Consider the following 22042-nt stretch of genomic DNA (forward strand, 5'->3'; position numbering starts at 1 on the left):
TGAAATTACAGGAATATACAGTCAGAATGACATTGGTGTGAGATCAAAAGACAAAGCATGAGAAAGAAACAAACATTGAGACAAAAACAGATACCAAGACAAAGATAGAAGTAAGAAGTGGTACTGCCCAGTTTCCTTTCCTGTAAATATCTCCTTTCACTTTCTGAGGCACCTGAGACCAGAGCTAGCTGACAGTGGGCTCAGAGTTCCCAGTTTCAGATGGATTCTCACCAGTTTATTTCCCCAGAACCTCTATGGGTTTGTGAAATTTTGAATTTTCTTAAACTAGAGGTAGGCAAGCTTACCTGGAAATTCTTGTCAAGTTGTTCTGATGGTTTCGTGAACTCCTTAGGTGAATAATCACATAATGATTACAATAGCAGCTGGCAGCTAGATGGGGATTTAAATATCAGGGCAGCAGTTGGGCCTGCTTCTCAACTATTTGTATCTAAATGAATTCATTTCAACCCCATTTTTCAGGTACTTACCCTGAGTTTTCATTCAGATTCTTTGGCTGTTTCCATTCCTCCTTCTTTCATGGGTCTTGTTGACATGTCCTTTTCGGTTTCATTTGTTTGTTTGTTTTGGCTTTTGCTTTGCATTGTTTGATAAAGGTCTGTCCATATTTCTTTGTGTTCCCTATGCTTGCAGGCTCATAGGAGCATAAACCCAGAGTTGAGAGGGGCCTTAGAAGCCGGTTAGTCTAGCTGTCTCATTTTACAGATGAAGAAGGATGAGGCACAGAAAGGCTAAGAGATTTACCCATAGTCACACAGGACTTAAATGATAAAGCTGAATTTGAATTCAGGTCCCATAATTCTAAATTGGATGGGAAAATTCAGTGTTCTTTCCCCTGGATTGTATTGCTGATGACCTCTGGGTAGTCTTCGAAGTGCATTTTAGTCTGTTGGGAGAGACACAGACATAGACCCTGACCTCTAGGAACCCCAGGTTTGATGAGGGATATGGTGACTTGCCCTAGAGGAACTTCCAGGGGATCTTAAGGGGAGTCATAGTTCCTGCCCTCAGGAAGCTCCCCAATAGAATGTAAGCTCCTTGGGGGCAGGGACTATCTTACCTTTATATTTGGATCCGCCCAGATACAGTGCTTGGCACATAGTAGGAGCTTAATAAATGCTTTGTTGATTAGTTCTTGCGCTGGGGAGTCCTTGACCTGACCTGGCATCAGAAAATCATAAATCTAATTAAAAGGCACGTCAGAGGCCTTTACTGAGTCCCAGGGAGGCTAGGTAACTTGCCCAAGGCCACAGTGTCAGTGCACATCAGAGACAGGATTTGAACCTACGTCCTCTCTCGTTCCACACGGTATGGGTGAAAATGACGTTTACATGGGCTTTAAGGTTCGCAAATGTTTAACATGAATGATATGACCCCAAGGAGTTCCCCATCTGAATGGAGGGTCACATGCCTCTTTCTGAAGAGGAGATATCGGATCTTTGTCCCACCTTTTCTATCCTACACAAACGGAGCATGAACTTTCTCCTATGCCTAGGGAGATCCACGTCACAGGGGCAAATGGTGTCCTGCTTTAAGGAGAAAGTTGCCCCTCGGGGAGCCCCAGTCTGATGAGGAGACCCACACATATCCTCACTGTCCCAGAAGAAAGTTTAAGGACCCGCCTTGCCCGAGCGCCTTCCCCGAGTCTTAGAGGGAGATGAAACACAGACCAAGCACCATCAGAACCCCAAGCCCCGCATCAGGCCCCGATAAACTGTCCTGGCGGCAGCAGAGATCACCTCGAGGTATTCAAGCCGTCCTTTTAAGAGAAGTGGCTAGGGAGTTTAGTGTTACAGCTGGGTACACCACTCCGCCTTGTGCGTGCTTTGCACCACACTCGCCCCGGCCTGGGGACTGGGGACTGGGGCTGAGATGCGCCTCCCATTCTCCTCCCACTCCAATCCACTCCACGCCCTTGACCTTTACTCTGGGTGAAGGATCAGCCTCGCGAGTTGTCATCCTGGGTGGCAGATTTCCCCCACAACGGTTCGGGAAAGCCCCAGCCGAATGAGGAAGAAAAGGGACAGGTGCGGAAAGGCCGGGCCCTGTTGGGGAGAGCCTGGCCAGCGCGGGGCTGGAGGGGGCGGTTGAGAGCCGAGCCGAGTCGAGCCGAGCCGAGCCAAGCTGGGCCGGGCCGGGAGCCCCCAACGATGGTCAAGGGCAGTTTCTGGGCCCCGCTGCTCCTCTGCCTTCTGCAGTCAGCGCCAGGTAAAGTCTACCCCGGCTGGGAGAAGACTAGGTCCCAGCTCACAGCGGGGCGGGGGACGGATGGAGGCTGTGGCCGGCCCCCTGGACAGCTGTGGGAAAGACCGATGGCGGGGACGCTCCGCCAGCGGTCTGCGAGATTTGGAATTGCTTTCTCCGGGTCTTGTGAGTACAGTCTCCTCAGACACTTGCAGTGTCGGGGCTGGAAGACAGCCTAGAGATTGTTGAATCCAGCGTCTTTTTTTTTTTTTTTGCTTCCAGGGAAGCATTGACGTGTGTCTAGTGTTCTCTTCCTCCCTCCTTTCTCTCTCCTTCCCTTCTCCCCCCTCCCAACCCCGTCCCCTTCCCCGCCCCCCCGCGCCCTTTTCTCCCTCCCTCCTTCTTCGGTGCAAGCCCCAAGCAGGCCACGTTCTTGCCAAGCGAGCTGGGGAAACCAGACACTAATAATAATGAGAAGGCAGAGGATAAAGACCCAATAAGACCTGTGCACTGTGATAGATACTGAGGGTGTGACCTCAAGAAACTCAGTGGGAAAGTCTCAAGTGCCACCGGGATCTCTTTAGGGTTCGAAGGAGAGAATTTCCTCACTGGGAGCTCCTGAACCAATGAAATCACAGTTCCAGTCCAAACACAACAGTAGCACTGCCTTGCCTAGCATTTTGTAACTGGATCTTTAAAGTTCTGAAAATGCTTTCATACCTCCCTGGATCACAGGTTCTTCGTTTGGAAGCAAGTGAGTTGGGTGTGATATCTGAGGTCCCTTTGGCCCCTTCCAGTTCTGACGCTCCATAACCTAAGACCTCTCTCCCTTCTAACATTCCACCCTCTAAGGCCTTTCTCAGCTCTGACATTCTATATTCTAACAACCCTCCCAACTCCCAGCTCAGTCTATGTTCTAACAACCCTCCAAGTTCTAACGTTCTGTTCTAAGGGCCCTCCCAGCTCTGACATTCTGTGTTCTAAGGTTCCCTCTAGCTCTGACTTTCTTGTGTTTGAAGATGCCTTTGGCCCCTTCCAGTTCTGACATTCTGTTATTCTGCCTTGTATCACAGCAGCCTCGTGAGGGAAGGTACTGGTAGTATGGTTACCCTCATTTTGCTGTTGTTCAGTTGTGTCTGATTCTTCATAATTCCATGGAGCATGTCTTGTCAAAGGCACTGGAGTGGTCTGCCATTTCCTTTCTCCAGTGGATTAAAGCAAACAAGGTTAAATGACTTGCCCAGGGTTACATGGGCCAAATCTGAACTAGGGTCTTTCTGTCTCCAGGCCCAACACTGAGCCCCCTAGCTGCCTAATTTTAGAGGAAGAAACAGGCAGGGAGAGAGGAAATGACTGTTCAATTTTCCACAGAAAGCCAAAGGTACGGGCTGGCATTAGAATCCAGGTTTCTCTTCTGAATTCTAGCTTTGTGTAGTTTCTAATGGATCACACATTTCCTTCTTAAACCCCTTGCAGATATACCTTTTATATACACACACTCTCTCTCCCTTTCCCCTTTCTCTCCTTTCTGAGAATCTTAGGTTCTTGTCCTAGGTTGCACTGACCTGCTACAGGGGCCAAGGGTAGCTTGGGAATCAGTCCTAGAGCTGCCACTGGCCCCCTGTGTAACCCAGAGTAAATTGTTTATTTGCCTTTTCTGGATTTTAGAGCTCATCCCCAAAATAAACTGCAGGGTACATAAAACTCTCTGATACGACTTTTCCTTTCACCCCTTTTCCCTACCCATGGGCCTCATCAAAGGCCCAGCAATAGTTATGCTATCATAGGATTTAGACTTAGAAAGGCCTTAGAGAATATCTGGGTCAGAGATTCTTAATCTGAGGTGTAAATTCAGGGCATAAACTTGGATGGGAAAAAATTTATATCCATATTTAAAATATATATATATATGTGTATATATAATGTGTGTGTGTATGTATATATATATATATATATATATATATATATATATATATATATATATAACACACACACACACATATATATCATTCTCGGTAGGGGTTGAGAGGTTTCACCAGTCTGCCATAGGAATCCATGATGCAAAAAAAGGTTAAGAACCCCTCGATCTAGGCCAACATTCTAATTTTACAGAAGAAGAAACTGAAGCCAAGGGAGGAAAATGACTTAACCAGTGCCCAGCACAGTGTCGGACACACAGTAGGCATTTAATAAATGCTTGCTGATTGGAGCAAAACCAGGATTTCAAACTAAAAAAGACTTTTGAAGCCATCTTCCCAGGTATATCTGGGTGGCCTCTTCTAGGTCAAAGGCCTCAGGAATAGAAAATGCCTCAAGTACATTGCTTTCTTTCCTTTCGTTCACTAATATATATAGTATCATACTATATAAAAGTATACATGTGGTATATGAATGCAATGGAATACTATTGTGCTATAAAAAATGATGAGCAGGCTGACTTCAGAAAAACCTGGAAAGACTTGTATGGTCTGATGCTGAGTGAAGTGAGCAGAACCAAGAGGACTTTGTACACAATAACAGCCACATTATGCAATGACTAATATTGATAAACTCAACCCTTCCCAGCAATACAAGGATCTAAGACATCTCCAAGGGCCTCATGATAGAAAATGCTATCCACATCCAAAGAAAGAAGTATGGAATTTGAATGCAGATCGAAGCATACTATTTGCTATTTTTTTCTCTTCTGTTGAGTTTTGTTTCTTCTTTCTGTGGTTCTTCGTATTGGTTCCAATTTTTACTTACAACATCACTAATCTGAAAATATGTTTAATAAGAATGTACATATATAGCTTATATTAGATTGTGTGCCATCTTGGGGAGGGTGGTGGGAAGGAAGGGGGAGAAAAATTTTAAACTCAAGAGCATGTGGAAGTGATTGTTGATAAATCAAAATAAATTAATAAAAATAAATAAAAAGTATGCATGGGCAGCTAGGTGGTACAGTGGATAGAGCTCCAGCCTTGGAGTCAGGAGGATCTGAGTTCAAATCTGGCCTCAGACACATAACGCTAACTAGCTATGTGACTCTGGGCAAGTCACTTAGCCCCACTGCCTAACAAAAATCAATAAATAAAAAACAAAAGTATGCAGTATATAAAAATAGCATTGATACTTTTTGTTTGCTATTGATATCACTGTATCCCTCTCTAATTCCTCCCAAGATAGCCATTCCTTATAATGCAAAATAAAAACAATGGAAAAATAAATGTAATCGAATTAGCCACCAACTCTGCCAAGTCTGACAATAGATGTGGCATTCCACTCCTGTGGTCCCTCACCTCTGCACAGGAGGCATTTTCTCCTATCTCCTCTCTGGGGCCAACCTCAGCCATTTTCAGTTCGTGTCACTTTTCATCCAGGACAGCGGTTTCTAAGATGGAAGGGCAGGGGAGCATTCCTTATAGTGGGCAGGCTGTCTAACCTTTGCTGGGGCTTAGTGTCCTCATCTGTAAAATGAGAGGTTTGAGTCTCATGATCTCCGAGGGCCCTCCTAGCAAGAAATCTATGCCACTGCTGCTTTCCCTGGCCGTTCCTACTCTAGGAAAAGTACCGCAGGCTTGCTAGATCAGAATCCATGCTGTTTCCCTCAGCATAAGCATTGCCTCTGGGAGAATTGTCCTGCAGCTATTCATAATAATAGCCAATGTTTACTTAATGCTTTAAGGTTTGCAAAATGCTTTCTGGGTATCAACTCATTTAATCCTCAGGAGGATCCTGGGAAGTAGGTGATAGTATTCCCATTTTACAGATGAGGAAACTGAGGCACAGAGCTAGTAAGTGTCTGAGGCAGGATTTGAGCTCAAGTCTTTTTAGCTCCAAGACTAATACTCTGCCCAGGGATAGAGAAGGTATGGCTTCAAGGCCACATGTGGCCCTCTAGGTCCCTCCAAGTGTGGCCCTTTGACTGAATCCAAACTTCACAGAACAAAAGGGAATTTGTTCTGTGAAGTCTGGATTCAATGAGAGCGCTACACTTGAGGACCTAGAGGGCCACATGTGGCCTCGGGGCAGCAAGTCCCCCCTCCCCCCATCTACAGTATCACGTAGGTATTCCTGATACCATTATGAGAGGAAATCATTTAATCTGGGCAAATGTGAGCTCGGCCCACAGTGAGACACACTCAGGCTTATCTATGTGGAGCTGCATCTACCTGAGTGCCTGAAAGCTTCTCCTAAGGGTTAGAACTGTAATAACTCACATACAGCACCATCAGGTTTCCAAAGCACTTTCCTCAAGACAGTCTTAGAGGTAGAAAGTGTGAGAAATGGCATCACTGTTTGATAAGAAATTGAAACTTCAGGAAATAATATCTAGAGACTGAAGGACCTGGCCCTGCCACTTAACTAGCCACATGACTTTGAGCAAGTCATTTCCCCCCTTCTCTGTGCCTCTGTTTCCCCGTCTGTCATAAGATTCTAGGATCTAAACCTAGAGCTCAAGGTTCCCTTAGAGGACATCTTGCCCAGTGCTCTCATGAGGCCACTGAGGCCCAGGTAGATGCACTGCCATACCTAGGGTCCCACAGGGGGTGGCTAAGCTGGGATTTGAACCCAGGCCCTTTAACTTCAAATCCATTGCTTTTTGCTTAATACCGCAATGCCTTCTAATAAAGCAGTTGGACTAATGGGTCCCTCTGGCCTCTTTTAGCTCTGCTTATATTATGATTTTAGAACGAGTAAACATTGAAATGCCCTGCTCCGGAAATTGCCCCTGAGAATTTACAGCTGAAAGGTGTGTCCACACTTCCCAGAAGTGACATTTGTTTTGTAATCCATTGTTACCACTCCTCTCCACTAAGCCCAAACCCAGTTCTCAGAAGCATGGATTAGACTTTCCCAGTACAATAGAAATCATTCATTGAATTGGTCAGAGGTTGGGAAGAGAAGTGGAACTCTGTAGAAAGTACATAGAACTGAAATTTGAACCCAAGATCTCCCTCGCTTTCACTTTCTATTTTACCATAGGGTCCCAGGATCCTAGATTAAGACCTGGAAGACATCTCAGAGGCCACCCAGTCCAACACCCTTGTTTTACAGATGGGGAAACTGAGGCACAATCAAACATTTAATCAACAAGCATTTGTTAGGTGCTGATTTTGTGCCAGGCATCCCACTAAACATTGAGGATAAGAAGAAAAAGCAGAAAAAGGCCCTGCCCTCAAGGAGATGACATTCAAATGTGGGAGTCATGTGAATAGGTACATACAGGATGTACAGAAGAAGTGGAAGGTAATAATAGAAAGGAAGGCTGATGGGGAGGAGGGGACCATCGAGGTCCTCAGCTGAGAGAATGGGGGAGAGAGATGCCAGGGGAAGTTCAAGGAAGGAAAAGGAGGTTTGGAAGAGCTAATATTGAAAATGGGAAAGAGATTATTAAAGAGGAGTAGAAAGATTGCCTTATTTCAATGAGGGCCTAGCTGAGATTCAATAACATAAATTTGTAGTGGACTCAGTCATCTTGGTTTTGTGACTTCCTCCAACTCTGTTCAGCAGTACACAGCATAGAAACAAAGGAGGAATCTGAGGGGAGTAATCCTGGTTTGAGCGTTGGGAAGACATGATGAGCAATTAATAAGAAAAGAGGGCAAGGCATTGAAATTGGGAAGGGAAGTGGGATGATGGCCTAGGAAAGCAGTGAGAGTCATCAACACAGTGAGGACAGAGAATAAGGGTCACAAAACATAAGGAGAAATGAAACGATAAAAGATCATGATTGGATAAAGGCATTTTGGAGTTCAGAGGATCATAGGTTTAGAACCAGAAAAGTCACTGAGTCTAACTCTTCCATTTTATAAGACTTATAAAAAGAGGCAAGGTTCTGAAGGGTTTTCACAGCCAAATAAGATTCCATATTCTATTCTAATGGTAGAAAGGAGCCACTGGAATTTATTGAATGGGGGTTGGGGATGGAGGAGAAAGCCACCTTGGTCTCTTGCATTCCCTTGCAGCACTGGTGTCCTCTGCCATTTTGGTGGTCACTAGAAGTAGAACCTGGTCAGATCTGCACTCTAGGAGGCTTAGTATGGCATCTAAGTGGAGGACAGACTGGATCAAGGAGAGGTTGGAGGTAGGGAGATCTGCCAACAGGCTATTTCCATAGTCCAGGAGTGAAGTGATGAGGGCCTGTACTAAGATGGCGGCAGTGTCAGAGGAGAGGAGGCAGAGATGTTAATGAAGGTCGAGTTGACAAACCATGGAATTGCCAACTGATTGGCTATTGGAGGTGAGAGAGAGTAAGGTATCAGTAAGGACACCTAGATTGTGAGCCAGGGTAACTGGGAGGAGGATGGTGTCCAAACACAGGGAGTAAGTGTCTGAGCCAGGAGTCCAACCCAGATATTCTACAACACACAATCCCTCACGCATGTTTGAACAGGGAAATAGAACACTTGGAAGTGATGGCAATGTCGAGGCTGTGGCCGTCCCTGTATGTAGCTGAGGTGGAGTAGAGAAGTAATTGGAGATGAGAGTTGAGTAGTTGATGAAATGGGAAGTTAGATTGTTTGAGGGAACATCGACATGTATGTTGAAGTCCCCACATATGAGGGCAAGAGTTGGGATGGAGAGGGAGACTGTGAACAGGGCACCAAATCATTGAGGAAGATGGAGAATGCCCCGAGGGTGACTAGATAACAGCAGTTAGCTTATGACTTGGGCAATAAGTTTGGGTCCTGTGAAGGTCAAACAAGGGAAGGCTACCTCATAATGGTGGTAGGCAACTAGGTGGTACAGTGGATATTAAGCTCTGTGACCCTGGTTGTCACTTAACCTCTTTCTGCCTCAGTTTCCTCATCTGCAAAATGAGGATACTAAGATCACCCATCTCCCAGGGTTGTTGTAAGGATAAAATGAGATAATAAACCTTAAGCCTTTGTAAACCTTAAAACACTATATATGTGTTACTGTTTTCATTATTATTGTTATACTGGTAGAGGGCAGCTAGGTGGCGCAGTGGGTAGGCACTAGACCAGGAATCAGAAAGACCTGGGGAGAGGGGAAAAAAAAAAAGAAAAAAAGAAATTTACATGATAACTTTATTAAATATTTAAAAGGAATAGCAAGTTGTACATAATAGATTTGTCATTTCATGTACAATCATCTTTTTATTATACTGTGTTATAGAAATGCTTATTTTTATTAAAAATAAATAAATGTGAAAAAATTCAGGCTCACTTACTAGCTGTGTGATCCTGGGAAAGTCACTGTTTGCCTCAATTTCCTCATCTGTAAAATGAGGTGGAGAAAGAAATGGCAAATTGCTCAATATCTTTGCCAAGAAAACCCCAAATAGGGTCATGAAGAGTCAGACAAAAGCAATACTACTGGTAGAGGGAGAGCCTGGAAGTGGTGATGGGAAAGCCCAAAAATGGGGTCTCAGACAACCTTGTCTAACCCTACAGGGAGCCCAAAGTTGGCCCGTCCACAGAACGTGACGATGCTTTCCCGCAACTTCAAGGTATACCTGACATGGCGCCCAGGACCCAACTATCCCCTCAATGTGACTTATGTGGTGAGGTATCAGAGGTAGGTAGAAGTTTCAGGCTTGAGGGAGGGGAGATGGATAAGGCTGGAGGGAGGACAGGGACTGGGGGAGTTATGGAAGGTGTATGGAGAGACTGCAGGGGAAGGCCAAGGCTGACTGAGGCCTACAGCTTCACTGGGCTAGCTGCTTTGATTCAATTCAAGTTAACAAATACTAATATGAAGTATTAAGTAAAATCCAGCCTTCCACTAGGTGATTTGGGGGTGGGGAGAGGGAAAAGGATATACACCCTTGCTCTCAAGAAGTTCACAGAATTAGGGCCATAGATTCTATATTGGTAGAGGCCATTCAGTTCAACCTTCTGATTTTACATATGAGAAAACTGCGTCTAGAAGGTTCTAGAAGGTTGAGTGATTTCCCTGGGCTCACACAACTAGTAAGTGCCTCAAGTCAGAATTTGAGCTCAAGTCTTCTGGACTCCAGGGCCATCACTGTTAACCCACTACTCTATCTAGCAGCCTACATAAAGTAGACCTCAGGCAGAGGATTGTGAGAGGCCTGGAGGCCAGTCAGCAAGTCAGTCCACAAACCTTTATTATCTACTTTGTGCCAGGCACCAGACTGAGTGCTGGAATGGGCCCTGCAAGGATTGGTTGGAAAAAATGGCCTGCTTAGGTGAGAGAAGATCAGACTTGAAGGTGCAGGATAGCTGACTTCAAGTATGTAGAGGTGGTCACATGGCAAAGCCTGGTTCTATTTGGTTCCAGAGAGCCAAACTAGGGGAGAATGGGGTGGTAGGGACAATTATAAAGAAGTGGATTTCAATTCAATGCAAAGAAGACCATCCTAAGGACTGGCAGCATGTCAGAGTCCGAGGTCTTGGGTTCAAATCCTACCTGGGATGCTTACTACCCTTTATGATGCCAGGCAAGCTGCTCACCCTTTTGGGCTTATGAAGGGAAAGAATGGGGTAGAAAATTTCTGAGGTCCCTTCAAGCTCTAGTTTTGTAATTTAATCATGAAAGTGGAATGGGCTGGCCCATGATCCAATCCAACAGGATTCAAGTAATAAGTGTTCCATCATGGAGGCCTCCGATCAGAGTCTAGGCTGGATAGTCTCAGATCCTCTCCACTTCTGACTTCCTGGGCTTCTGGGAGTCCCCCAAGGAGACTCAACTGGGCCGTGAATGATAACAACAGCTCACATTCCTACAGTCCTTGTCCTCACAGCAATCTGGCAAGGCTGGTAGTGCAGGTTATCATTATCTGTGTAGCACAAATGTGGAAACTGAGTTCCAGAGATGTTCTCTGACTTAAAAGAGTTACTTGGATGGCCTGTATGTGATCACTGGGGGAGGGGTCCTAGTTGTGACCGAGGAAATTACCCATCATAGACACTAGGAGTCGGGAGGAGGAGCAGAGAGGGTAGCCACTTACCGCCACGACCCCTATTAGCCGCCTCTTACGCCTGTGTTACCCTGGAAAGTCACGTAACCTCTCTGTTCCTCAGTTTCCTCCTCTGTAAAATGAACATGTTGGAATTGCTGGTCTCCCAGTTCTAGACTTATCAGCCTACAATGTATCCTTCGCTCTTTCCACAGCTTTGAAAATGAGCGCTGGAGGAAGGTCAAACATTGTATGGGGATTACCATGGAGGAGTGTGACCTCACCTGCCTGGAGAATCACAGTCTATACATCAAATACAAGGGGCAAGTTCAGGCAGTGGCCCCTGGGACCTATTCCCTGTGGGCAGAATCCCCTACTTACATGGATTATCTCTTTGATGGTAAGCTTCTGTTTCTCTTCCTCTTCATGGGGGTTCTGGTAGGGGGTGAGGAAGAAAGGGAGGCAATGGTGGTACCCGTTACTGTCAAAAATATTCCATAATTTAAAAATTGTTGATAAATACTATAGAATAGTATTGATTTTTAAGAGGTAGCGTGATGTCATGGCTACAGTGCTAATTGAGAAGACCTAGTTTCAAATCCCACCGTTGATTATGTAGCTATGGACAAATCATTCAGTCTCAGCCTCAGATAACTCTAAAATGATAGATTATAGGCTGCTCGCAGTCTGTTAGCAGAGGGAACTTGTATTCCAGCAGTCTCAGAGGCTCTCAACACACTAATGTTCTCCATAGTGATAACAGCGTAATGTGTCTTCAATTGCCATGATTATTTCTTCACAAGCCAGATGGTGGCAGGGCCCTCAAATGTCCATTTGCATGGCTGTCATATACCATAGTTCCTATCTTCCTCCTTCCTCCCTGTTGTCCAAATGGGTTCTCTTCCAAATTTCCCTATTTCTGGCCGGTTACCCAGGTTCAAAACCTCAGAGCCTTCCCCAACTTTTCCTCATTCTTCATCCCCAATACAGAATAGGTTACTAAGCCTTGTTGAGTCTGGTCAGTCCATGAGTGAACAAGTATTTCTGCTATGTGCCAGGCACTATGCAAAGGATGAGGGTACAAAAAAAGGCAAAAAGTCTTTTCCCTCAGGGAGCTCACATTCTAATTGGAGAGATAACAAGGTAAGCAGAAAAGATAGAAGATAATTGGAAAGGGGAGGCATTAGCAGCTGATGGGAAAGGGGGGGGGGACCCAGAAAGGCTTTCTGCAGAAGGTGGGGTTTAAACTGCATGGTCTAGCAAAACAAATTCTTCCCATGGGTTTGTTTTTTTTTTTTTTACAATAATACCTATCTCTTATTCTATATCCTGAATCTATCACCCCTCTGTTCAGGGGTAGGCAATGTGTTTCATCAACAATCTTTTGGAATGATGGGTGTCCATTGTCTTGATTGAAGTTCTTACAAATGCTTTCCTTCCTCACCCTGCCTCCCACAATTCCTAGCTCCCTTCAAGCCTCATCTGAGGTCACCTCCTACAAGAAGCCTTCCTTTCTTGATTTTCATCTGACATCCCCCACCCCTTCCACCCCATCCTTCAGAAAATCAAACCCAGGTCCACCAACCTCAAATCCAGAGGCTTTTTTTCCAGTGGCATGTTAACAAGTCCTCTAAGGCTGAGGGTTGAAACAGGAGGGAGAGAAGTCATAGATACTTCCTGACATAGACTCTTTTACAGAGCCTTGCAGAGGGTGGAAGATCCTGTGTTTCTAGCCTAGGTAAGGAGCTATCCTCCCTAGAGGCAGAGAGACAGATAAGATAACCTGGGAAGAGCCCTCCACTACTCTCTATCCCTACTGACTGATCTGCTCTGTATGTGATAGTGGAACCAGCCCCACCCAATCTGACATGGATACGGACCAAGGAGACCTTAAGCATCAATGCCACCTATAAGTTGCCCCACTGTGTAAGCTTGATGAACCTGAAATATGAGGTGGAATTCTGGAAGGAGGGGAGCCCAAACAAGGTAAAGAATACAGATCAGCACTTTCCCTCCTGCATGCCCTGCCCACCCCCCAGGGTCTTCTACATCCCTCTCACTCCCTGCCAAACCATCTTCTGCCTCATTCTCTTTATTTTAGCCTGTGATAAAGCCTAATACCTTTATTTTTAAAATTATTGATATATTTTGGGGTTTTTTTACATCACCTTCATTTCCAAATACACCCCCCCCTTCCTCTGGCAAGAAAGCCATACTGTGTAATAAAGAATAAAAAAAAGACAGAGAGAAAACCACCCAACACTTCAACTGAGTCTAACAGTAGTATGCAACATTCTGGGCCCATAGCCCTCCACCTTTGCTATATCATCATCATCTATATTATGTGCTCCCTTCACTGTATGTGATCTCAAGGTTCTGACCAGGACCTTCTTCCCAGCTCTTTCTACCCTCTCTCTATGACTTCATCAGCTCTCGTGGATTTAACTATAATTCCTATGCTGAGGATCCCTAGATCAAAATATCTAGCCTGTGTCTCTCTATCTCTCTCCCTCACTTCATTCCCATATCACCAGCTGCCCATTCGCCATTTTGAAGTGGATGTCCCATAGGCCTCTCAGACTAAACTGGTCCATAACAGAATGCACTTCTACTCAAACCAGGCGCCCTTCTAAAATATCAAGAGAAGTCAGTCCCGCTGCAATCATTCTGGGTTACCCTTTTCTTTTCTCCTGGACAGACCCGGTCCCAGGCCACACTCCATGGGACAGAGGTGAAGATCCCCCTCTCCCCGGCTTCTGCTGGGTGCTACTGCCTGAGTGCGCGGACAATCTACTTATTAATCATCCCCAAGTACAGCGAGTTCTCCCAACCAGTCTGTTTCCTGCTGGAGACCCCAGGTGAGACCTGGAAGGAGAAGACTATGGGATGGGGCCAGGTGGGGCCAAAGAGGAAGATTTTCCCACAAGTCTCTTGGTACACCCAAGGATCAGAGGGCTCCCATTTTGTTTTCTCTCCCCAGGAACCCAGCAGAGGAAGCCATTCTTGCTGCTATTTCTTCTGTCTATTATCCCTCTGCCCTGGATGTACTGCCTAAAGGATATCTATTTCCAGCAGGAAAAGATGCCTCAGAGCCTGGTATGTCAAAGATGGTTGGAGGAGAGGAGGGAACTCTAATCTGCATTGGTGCAGTCCTCACTGGCAGGGCAAGACTCACACAGAGTGAGAGGGGCTGACTAGCCATGTCATAATGAGGAGCGTCAGGAAGGCCTGAAATACATCACTCACCTCTTGTCAAGCTGCCTGAAATTCCACTATTAGGAGGGTTTTAAAAGTCATATGATCACTCTTGTATTTCCAAATAACCTAGAGTGTCAGAGATGGGTGAGACATTGGAACATAAAATGTGAGAACTGAAAGGGTCTTTAGAATGCAGAATGTCAGAGCTGGGAGGGCCCTTAGAACACAGATGTCAGAGCTGGGAGGGCCCTTAGAACACAGAATGTCAGAGCTGGGAGGGACCTTAGAACACAAAATGTCAGAGCAGTTCTGAGGGCCCTTAAAACAGAGAATGTCAGAAATGGGAGGAACCTTAGAAAACAGGATGTCAGAGCTGGGAAGGGCTTTAGAACACAGAATAGCAAAATTAGTAGGGATTTCAGACATAGAATGTCAGTATTGCAAGGGCCCTTTGAAGGAGAAGAGAGGAATAGGCACTTACGTGCCTCCTCTATGCCTATGAGTGCCTACTCTGTGCCAGGGCTACTCTGGGCTAAATGCTGTACAAATATTATTTCCTTTGACCCTCACGGCCTTGGGGGGTGGGTGCTATTATTATCCTCATTTTACAGTTGAGGAAAATGAAGCAGGCAGAGGTTAAGTGACTTGCCCAGGGCCACATAACTAAGAAGTATCTGAGGCTGGCTTCAAACCCAGGTCTCTGTGACTCCAGACTCAGCCCTCTATCTGCTGCACCACCCACCTAGAATGGTGTAAGAGCTGGGTGAGACCTGAGGGGTCATCTTGTCAAATTCCCCAAATTTTACAGAGAAGGAAACTGAGGCCCAGAAAAGGAAAGAGGCTTGGCGAAAGTCAGACAGTGACTGGGACTATACCACAAATCTCATGTCTCCTAGACATGACCCATAATCCTCTAACAAAATGTGGATCCCAATGAGAGAGAGAGAGAGCACCTTAAGCATTGATTAACTAACTGCTTTTCAAGAATCAGTTTTTCAGATGCAGAGAACAAGGGGGTGAGGGGGTAAGGGCAAAGGATAGATGCTAGGGCAAGAGTAGGGAACCTGCAGCCTCGAGGCCACATGTGGCCCTCTAGGTCCTCAAGTGTGGCCCTTTGACTGAATCCAGACTTCACAGAACGAGTCAGTTTGGATTCAGTCAAAGGGCCACACTTGAGGACCTAGAGGGCCACATGTGGCCTCGAGGCTGCAGGTTCCTCACCCCTGTGCTAGGGAAAGGCAGTAAGGAGGAGGTCTCCAACATCCCAAGATTTGAGAATCTCAGAGTTGGGAGATACCTTTCCAGCTCCTCTTGACCAGCCCCTATTTGGACAGAAATACCCTCTCGGACCTCCTTACCAGGTGGTCATTCAGGCTTCACTTAAGGAGCTTGAGGTATGGGGGGCCCATTACCTCTCAGGACACTTTGGAAAGCTGGTATCAAGCCTAAATGTGTTCTAGTGCAGCTTCCCCTCCTTGGCTCTAATTCTGCCTTCTGGTGCTGCAGAGAGCAGATCATATCCCTCTCCCCTTTGATCCTTTTCAGATCCTTGAAGATGACTATTACATTCCTGCTTAAGTCTCCTCTCCAGCTGATTTTCACATGGCAGGATCTCAAGGACCTTCCTCCTGGACAGGGAAGGAAATGGACGTGCAAAAGCACAAAATATCAGTATCCTAGGGTAGGGTCAGCCCTTCCCAAGAGAAGCTTAGAACCTCATCACCTGCTTTCTGATTCATTTAACTAGGATTCTGGGACTGGGTTTTTGAGAGGTCAGCAGGGACATCCAGTGTCCTCTGCTCCAGGAATAAGAGAGAATTAGATCAAGGGGAGATCTGGTCCAGCCACACCAGGATAGATGTGGGCATACTGGGGCCAAAAGAAAAACCACATAGGTCAAACGGAAACCTAATGGCTCTATTCTCCTCTCTCCACCCCAAATCAGGACTTTCCTAGGCACAAATGCTCTGTGAAAATCTTGGAACTGAACAGACAAGAGTCTTTCGGGGACCTGCACATCTGCCCTAAGAACAGTTTGAGGCAGGGAAGGAAAGCTTATGCAGGATCCAAGAACCCAGGCATCCCACAACCATCAGAGATGGAGGAGCATGACGATGAGGAGGAGAGTGAAGAGGGAGAGTCTGAGGATGTGGATGAGAGTGGAACCTTTGACGCTTACCTTGGAATCCCTTCCTTAAAGGGCCTGCTGACTGGAATGGGGGAAGCGGAGTCAAAGGCACAGAGTTGGGAGTCTACAGAGTCCCTGATACATGAACCAGGGTACGGTCTCTCCCCAGTAATGGACTCTTCAGACAGTGGAAATGTGTTTGACTCTTTCTGGGGAGAATCAGGTACCGTGAGCTATGTGATCGAGGATGGCATCTGTGGGGATGGCCCATCTCTGCCATCACCCATGCTCTTGAAGGAGTCAAAGGTTGGAGAAGAGCCTTCAGAAGATAGTTTGTCTTCCAGGGCCTCCCCAGTGCCCTTGAATCCCTCCTCACCTGGGTTGATGATCCTCCCTGAGGAACCCTTCACCTCTCTGAAGACACTGATAATTACCATGGACAGGTCTGAGGATGAGGAGGACTGGTTTATGGAGGGGGAAGAGGAGGAGGAGGAGGAGGAGGAGGAGAAAATGGGCAGTGTCAGTGAGGTAGAGGGCCTTTGGAGTAATTACTCCAAGAGGCCTAAGGTCACAGATTACCAGCACATACACTATAGGTTTCACTGAGTGAGTCATCACTCTCTTTAGCTCCCAAAATACCTACCTTTCAGTCTAGGCCTACTTCAGGATGTCTCTCAGCTTCTTCAAGTTCCTGAGGGGCCACTGGATACTTCAAGATACTTCAAACATGAACTCTTCAGTATTTGTGGGATAACCAGACTGCCTCTGGAACCCACCCTGGAAAATGATTTTTCAGTTGTTTGGAGTGGGAAGGTAACCATCCAAAGGGACCCAACAAATCCCAACAAGCCCCCCGACTGGCTGTGTGTTCTTGGCAAGACCTCTGTAGGTCTCACTTTCCTCATCTGTAAAATGAAGGAGGTTGGACTTGGTGACCTCCCAAGGTCCCTTCCAGATTTAGATTCAAGAGCTATGATCTGGTGAAGGAGTCAATGATCTGGTGCCCAGGATTCAGAGCTGAAAGGAAACTTCTGTGACCATTTAGTCCAATCTTCTCACTTAACAGAGAAGGAAACAGGTTCACAGAAACCTCATGCTGTAGAGAAAAGAGATCTGGACTTGGAGTCAGAATACCAAAGTTCCAGTCACCAGGCATTTGTAGCTGACTAGTGTGAGGTCCTAGGCAAAGCATCCTTTGAATCTCAGTTTCCTTATCAGCAGAATTCAATTTATTTTGACAAATATTCAAGGTTTATTATTTTTTTGTGTGCAAAGTATTGTATTACAAAGTACCGTACTACCAAGTACTTTTACACAGTGCAGGGTACTTGGGGCAGCTAGGTGGCACAGTGGATAGAGCACCGGCCCTGGATTCAGGAGGACCTGAGTTCAAATCCAGCCTCAGACACATAACACTTGACACTTACTAGCTGTGTGACCCTGGGCAAGTCACTTAACCCCATTGCCTAACAAAAAAGAAAAAAAAAAACAAAGTGCAGGGTACCAAAGATACAAAAAACAAAATGAAAGTCTTAGACCTCAAAGAGTCTCTATTCTGATGGGGGATACATACAACACATATGGCAAGCATGTGTGTGCTCATGGCAAGTGGGGCCTGAGCTGTGATTTGGAGGAATCTAAGAATTCTAAGAAGCAGAGGAAGGAGCATGATGGCAGCAAAGACCATTCACCACTGGAGCACAGGCCACATCAGAATGACTTTTGCGCTCAACACAGTGAGGGAAGTGCTTTGTAAACCTGGAAGGCCCTGTGGAAATGTGAGGAGCTTTTAGTGCTTTTGGGGATTTTTATTTGTTTACTTTTATTTTTTTTAATATATTTATTATTTATTTTTTAACATTCTTTTCTTATTAAATTTTGAGTTTCAGATTCTCCCCCTCCCGCCTCCCACCTCTCCCCCAGCCACTGAGAAGGCAAACAATATATCAGTTGTACATGTAAAATCATGCAAAACCCATTTTTATATTAACCATATTGCAAAAAAAAAAAGGGAGGAAGGAAGGAAGGAAGGAAAGAAGAGAAGAGAAAGGAAGAAAGGGAGGGAGGGAAAGAGAGGCAGAGAGACAGAAAATTATACTTCAATTTACACACAGAGTTCATCGGTTCTCTCTCTGGAGGTTAACAGCATTTTGATTTTTCATCATGAGTCCTTTAGAATTGTCTTGGATCATTGTATGATCAGAGTAGCCGGGCCTTTCACTGTTGATCCTAATTACAACATTGCTGTTACTGTGCACGATGATATTCTGGTTCTTCTCACTTTATGCTGCATCAGTTCGTATAGATCTTGCCAAGTTTTTCTGAAACAAAAATGCTACATAAATGCTAGCTATTACCCTTATTATTACTTTTACCCTCACAGCAAGCTTCTGAGGTAAGTGCTACAGGGATTATTATTACCATTTTATTGATGAGGAAAAAAGGCTGAAAGAAATTCAGTGACTTGGTCACATGGCTAGTTAGTGTCTCAGGCAGGATTTGAACCCAAGTCTTCCTGACTCTAAGTGTGGCAGTGCATCCACTGTGCAGATCTGTGAGCGTGTGGGCCTACGAATATTGCACAGTGGGAATGTTTTTTAAATTTTAAGTCTGAAAGTCTGGGTTGGATTCCCAGCTGTGCTATTCCTTCTTCTGTGTCTTTGGGTCAGTCGCTTACTTCCCTCTGCCTCAGTTTCCTCACCTGTAAAATCAGCACGTTGTCCCACATGGCCTCCAAAGACCCTTCCAACTCTAAAACTTGTTCTTGATAGAGTAGGCCACACCTGCCTCTTGCGGCTTGCCTGGCAAGCTCCCGGTGGTTTCCCCTTCTGCTATATTAATTTGCTCTACGAAAGGTAAGAGGGTAGAAATCAGAGAGGCCCAGGGGGACAAAGGAAGGGACTTGAGCAGATGAGCCCTGGCCCTAGAGATGATTTTTTTAAAAACAAAAGGCACAGCCTGCTGTACCCATCATTGTTACATTGGAAGAAATCAGCTTATCCACCTGTTTGAATCCTTGGTTATTTTCTATGGAAATATGTTTGTAAGAGTAGTCAAGTCCTGAAAACCCAAGGAACTCTCGCATGTTCGCTGTCGTGGAGCATCCTCCCGTGATCTCCTTCACAAATGGGCTCTGCAGCCTAGCGCCCCCTTCCCCGGAGCCAGGTCACCTGTGATCGCCCGCCCCAGCCCGCTGCCTGGCGGGGGCTGCTCGGGAGCCGCCGCTAAGGTTTTACATCATCACAACACGAACCAGCCACGTGGCAGCAATCCCGTCCAGCGGTTCACTCGTAGCAACCCATGACTGCTGTTGAAGGTGTCTGGGTTCCACTTCCAGCAACGGCTCCCGTGGAGGTGCTGAGTACTCTGGGGAAGTGATCCCCCACCATTCTGGTCTTCCCAAATCAGACCCAGGCCACTGGTGGGCAAGCTTCTTCTTCGGGAAGTGGAATCATCCATTCATGACAACTGTATTGGAATCCCCAGAGGACTCAGGCGCTTCCCAGGTTGCTCATGGCACGATCCCCTGTGACCTGACTCAGGAGGCCATGAGGAAGCGGTGTGTCAGCGAGCCCAGTAAGACCAGCGCTGGGCCTTCTGCATGAGCAGCAGCACCCTCCTTGCTGCTCCCCGCTTCTGAAATGTGCTGGGCATCACAGCCTATTTCCCCCTCCCCTCCCTTCCCCTCCCCCCTTCCCTCTCCCACCCATTCCCTTAGAATAGACAGGCTGCTCAAGTGTGGAAGCAGTTGTGCAGTGTGTGTGTTGGTTTGTTGTTGTTTTTAAGGAAAACAAAAGCAAAACACCAAAAAAAAAAGAGTAAAAGAAACCGCAGGGTTATTGTTTGTTTGGTTTTTTTAGTTTGAATTTTTGTTTTTGTTTTTTTACTATCTGAATCACCTTTGTGCTTCCAGCAGCCTCAGTCACTTGTTTACTTTGTACTCAACAGAAACTAATGAACTTTGAGCAGCCTTTAAAAAAAAAAAGTCAAGTCCTAGTAGTGAGTTCCAAATCATTTACCACCTGTTTCAAATGTTGGGAAGGATACCAGCTGCTCAGGGACAGTTTGGACTAGAACAAGGGTCTAACCTGGGCTCTGTGACCTTTTGAAAAGAATTTTAATAACTGTATTTTACTATAACTGATTAATTATTATTTTATTATTTAATTTATTCATTTTAATTATTTATATAAACATAATTTAATTATATATTAACTATTATTGTTAATATATAATTGGTCTGATATTTAATATATAACACAATTGACAATTTCCTTTGTAACACTGCATTTTATCTTATGCATTTAAAAACATGGTTCTGAGAAGGGGTCCATACTCTTCAACAAACTGCCCAAGGAGTCTAGGACACATAAAAGGATAAGAATCCTTGGACTGAGGGGATCTCTTGAGTACCTTCCAACTTATCCACTCTAATGTTCAAAATTTTCTTCTATAAAATGGGTATTTTAGCATCATTCTATTTCATGGTACTATTGTGAGGACAGTGCTTTGTAAACCTTAAAACAGTATGTATATATATTATTAGAGTTCTAACATTCCTTATTTTAAGGGCCCTTCCAGCCCTGATATTCTGTGTTCTAAGGGCCCTCCCAGCTCTGACATTCTGGGTTCCAAGACCCCTCCCAGCTCTGACATCCTGTGCTCTAAAGGTCCTTTCAGCTCCTGATATTCTCTGTTTTAAGACTTCTAGCACTGACACCCTATATTCTAAGATGTGTTCCACTCTGATGTTCTGTGTTCTCAGATGTCTTCCAAATTTCACATTCTACAATTGCATATTTGTATGCTATAGGCTAGAATTGTCAGCAACTAAGTTCCTATGAATTTTTTTTAAAGTAGTCTCTGAGAGATACCAGTTTGTAAAAGAAAAATTCATCCTAAAATAGAACTATTGCCTTCTGGGGAATTTCTTCAGTCACTAACCAAAAATGGGCTGAAATAATTGCAAGGGGAAGAACAAACTTTACCTCCAAGCTGCAGGAAGTTATTCCTAAAGCTCCAAAGGTTAGAGAAAAATAAATTGAAGATCTCTACTTAGAGTCATTGAGAAAACAGGGCAAGAATTAAGATCTGTTCTAATCCTGAAGCAACATTTCGTTGGATTCAGAGTTGAAAGGCATGGATTCAAATCTCTGTTCTGCCCCTTGCTGCCTTTATGACCCTGAACAAGTCACTCAACCTCTCTGGGCCTCAGTTTGCTCCTCTGTAAAATGAAGGGATTGGGCTGGTTGATTCCATGGTCCCTTCCAGCTCCAGATCTGTCAGCTTATAAAAACTCACAACTGTTAAAGGTTGGTGAGAAAGAGCCTGACTTGTACCTAGGTGTACCTATAGTATCTATGGACCAATAGTTCTCGTTCTAAGCTGTTTGGGATATTTTGATATAATGCTATGCTAACGCTAGCGACTCATCATGTCTAACTGCTTGAATAAAGAGTTATATTTTTATAGCAAAAGATTATTTGAGTGGAAAATGCGCTTTCATTTTTCAGATGAAACTTGTCTCTTGGGGGTGGCCAGGCAGGGGTGGGGAACCTGATTTGTTCTGTGAAGTTTGGATTCAGTGAAAGGGCCACACTTGAGGACCTAGAAGGTCACATGTGGCCTCAAAGCTGCAGCTT

The 22042-nt window shown here is 45.2% G+C and overlaps 1 protein-coding gene across 4 annotated transcripts; it reads left to right on the forward strand.

Annotated features, from left to right (window-relative positions):
* The first annotated feature begins 1874 nt into the window (after nucleotides 1–1874).
* IFNLR1 (interferon lambda receptor 1) lies at nucleotides 1875–21882 on the forward strand. 4 transcript variants are annotated; one of them, XM_020983106.2, is made up of 7 exons: nucleotides 1878–2226; nucleotides 9606–9729; nucleotides 11290–11474; nucleotides 12918–13060; nucleotides 13773–13932; nucleotides 14055–14170; nucleotides 16218–21882. In XM_020983106.2, the coding sequence occupies exons 1-7, from the start codon at nucleotides 2169–2171 to the stop codon at nucleotides 17004–17006; spliced, it is 1575 nt and encodes a 524-aa protein (XP_020838765.1). In that variant the 5' UTR covers nucleotides 1878–2168; the 3' UTR covers nucleotides 17007–21882. The 4 variants fall into 4 exon arrangements, with proteins under 4 accessions (XP_078001722.1, XP_020838765.1, XP_078001721.1 ...); XM_020983107.2 differs by having other exon boundaries at nucleotides 1879–2226; nucleotides 15818–16311; XM_078145595.1 differs by lacking the exon at nucleotides 9606–9729.
* Nucleotides 21883–22042: the final 160 nt, after the last annotated feature.

This window comes from Phascolarctos cinereus, unplaced genomic scaffold (genome assembly GCF_003287225.1).
Source record: "Phascolarctos cinereus isolate Bilbo 61053 unplaced genomic scaffold, phaCin_HiC Scaffold_726;HRSCAF=1367, whole genome shotgun sequence".
Taxonomy (NCBI): domain Eukaryota; kingdom Metazoa; phylum Chordata; class Mammalia; order Diprotodontia; family Phascolarctidae; genus Phascolarctos; species Phascolarctos cinereus.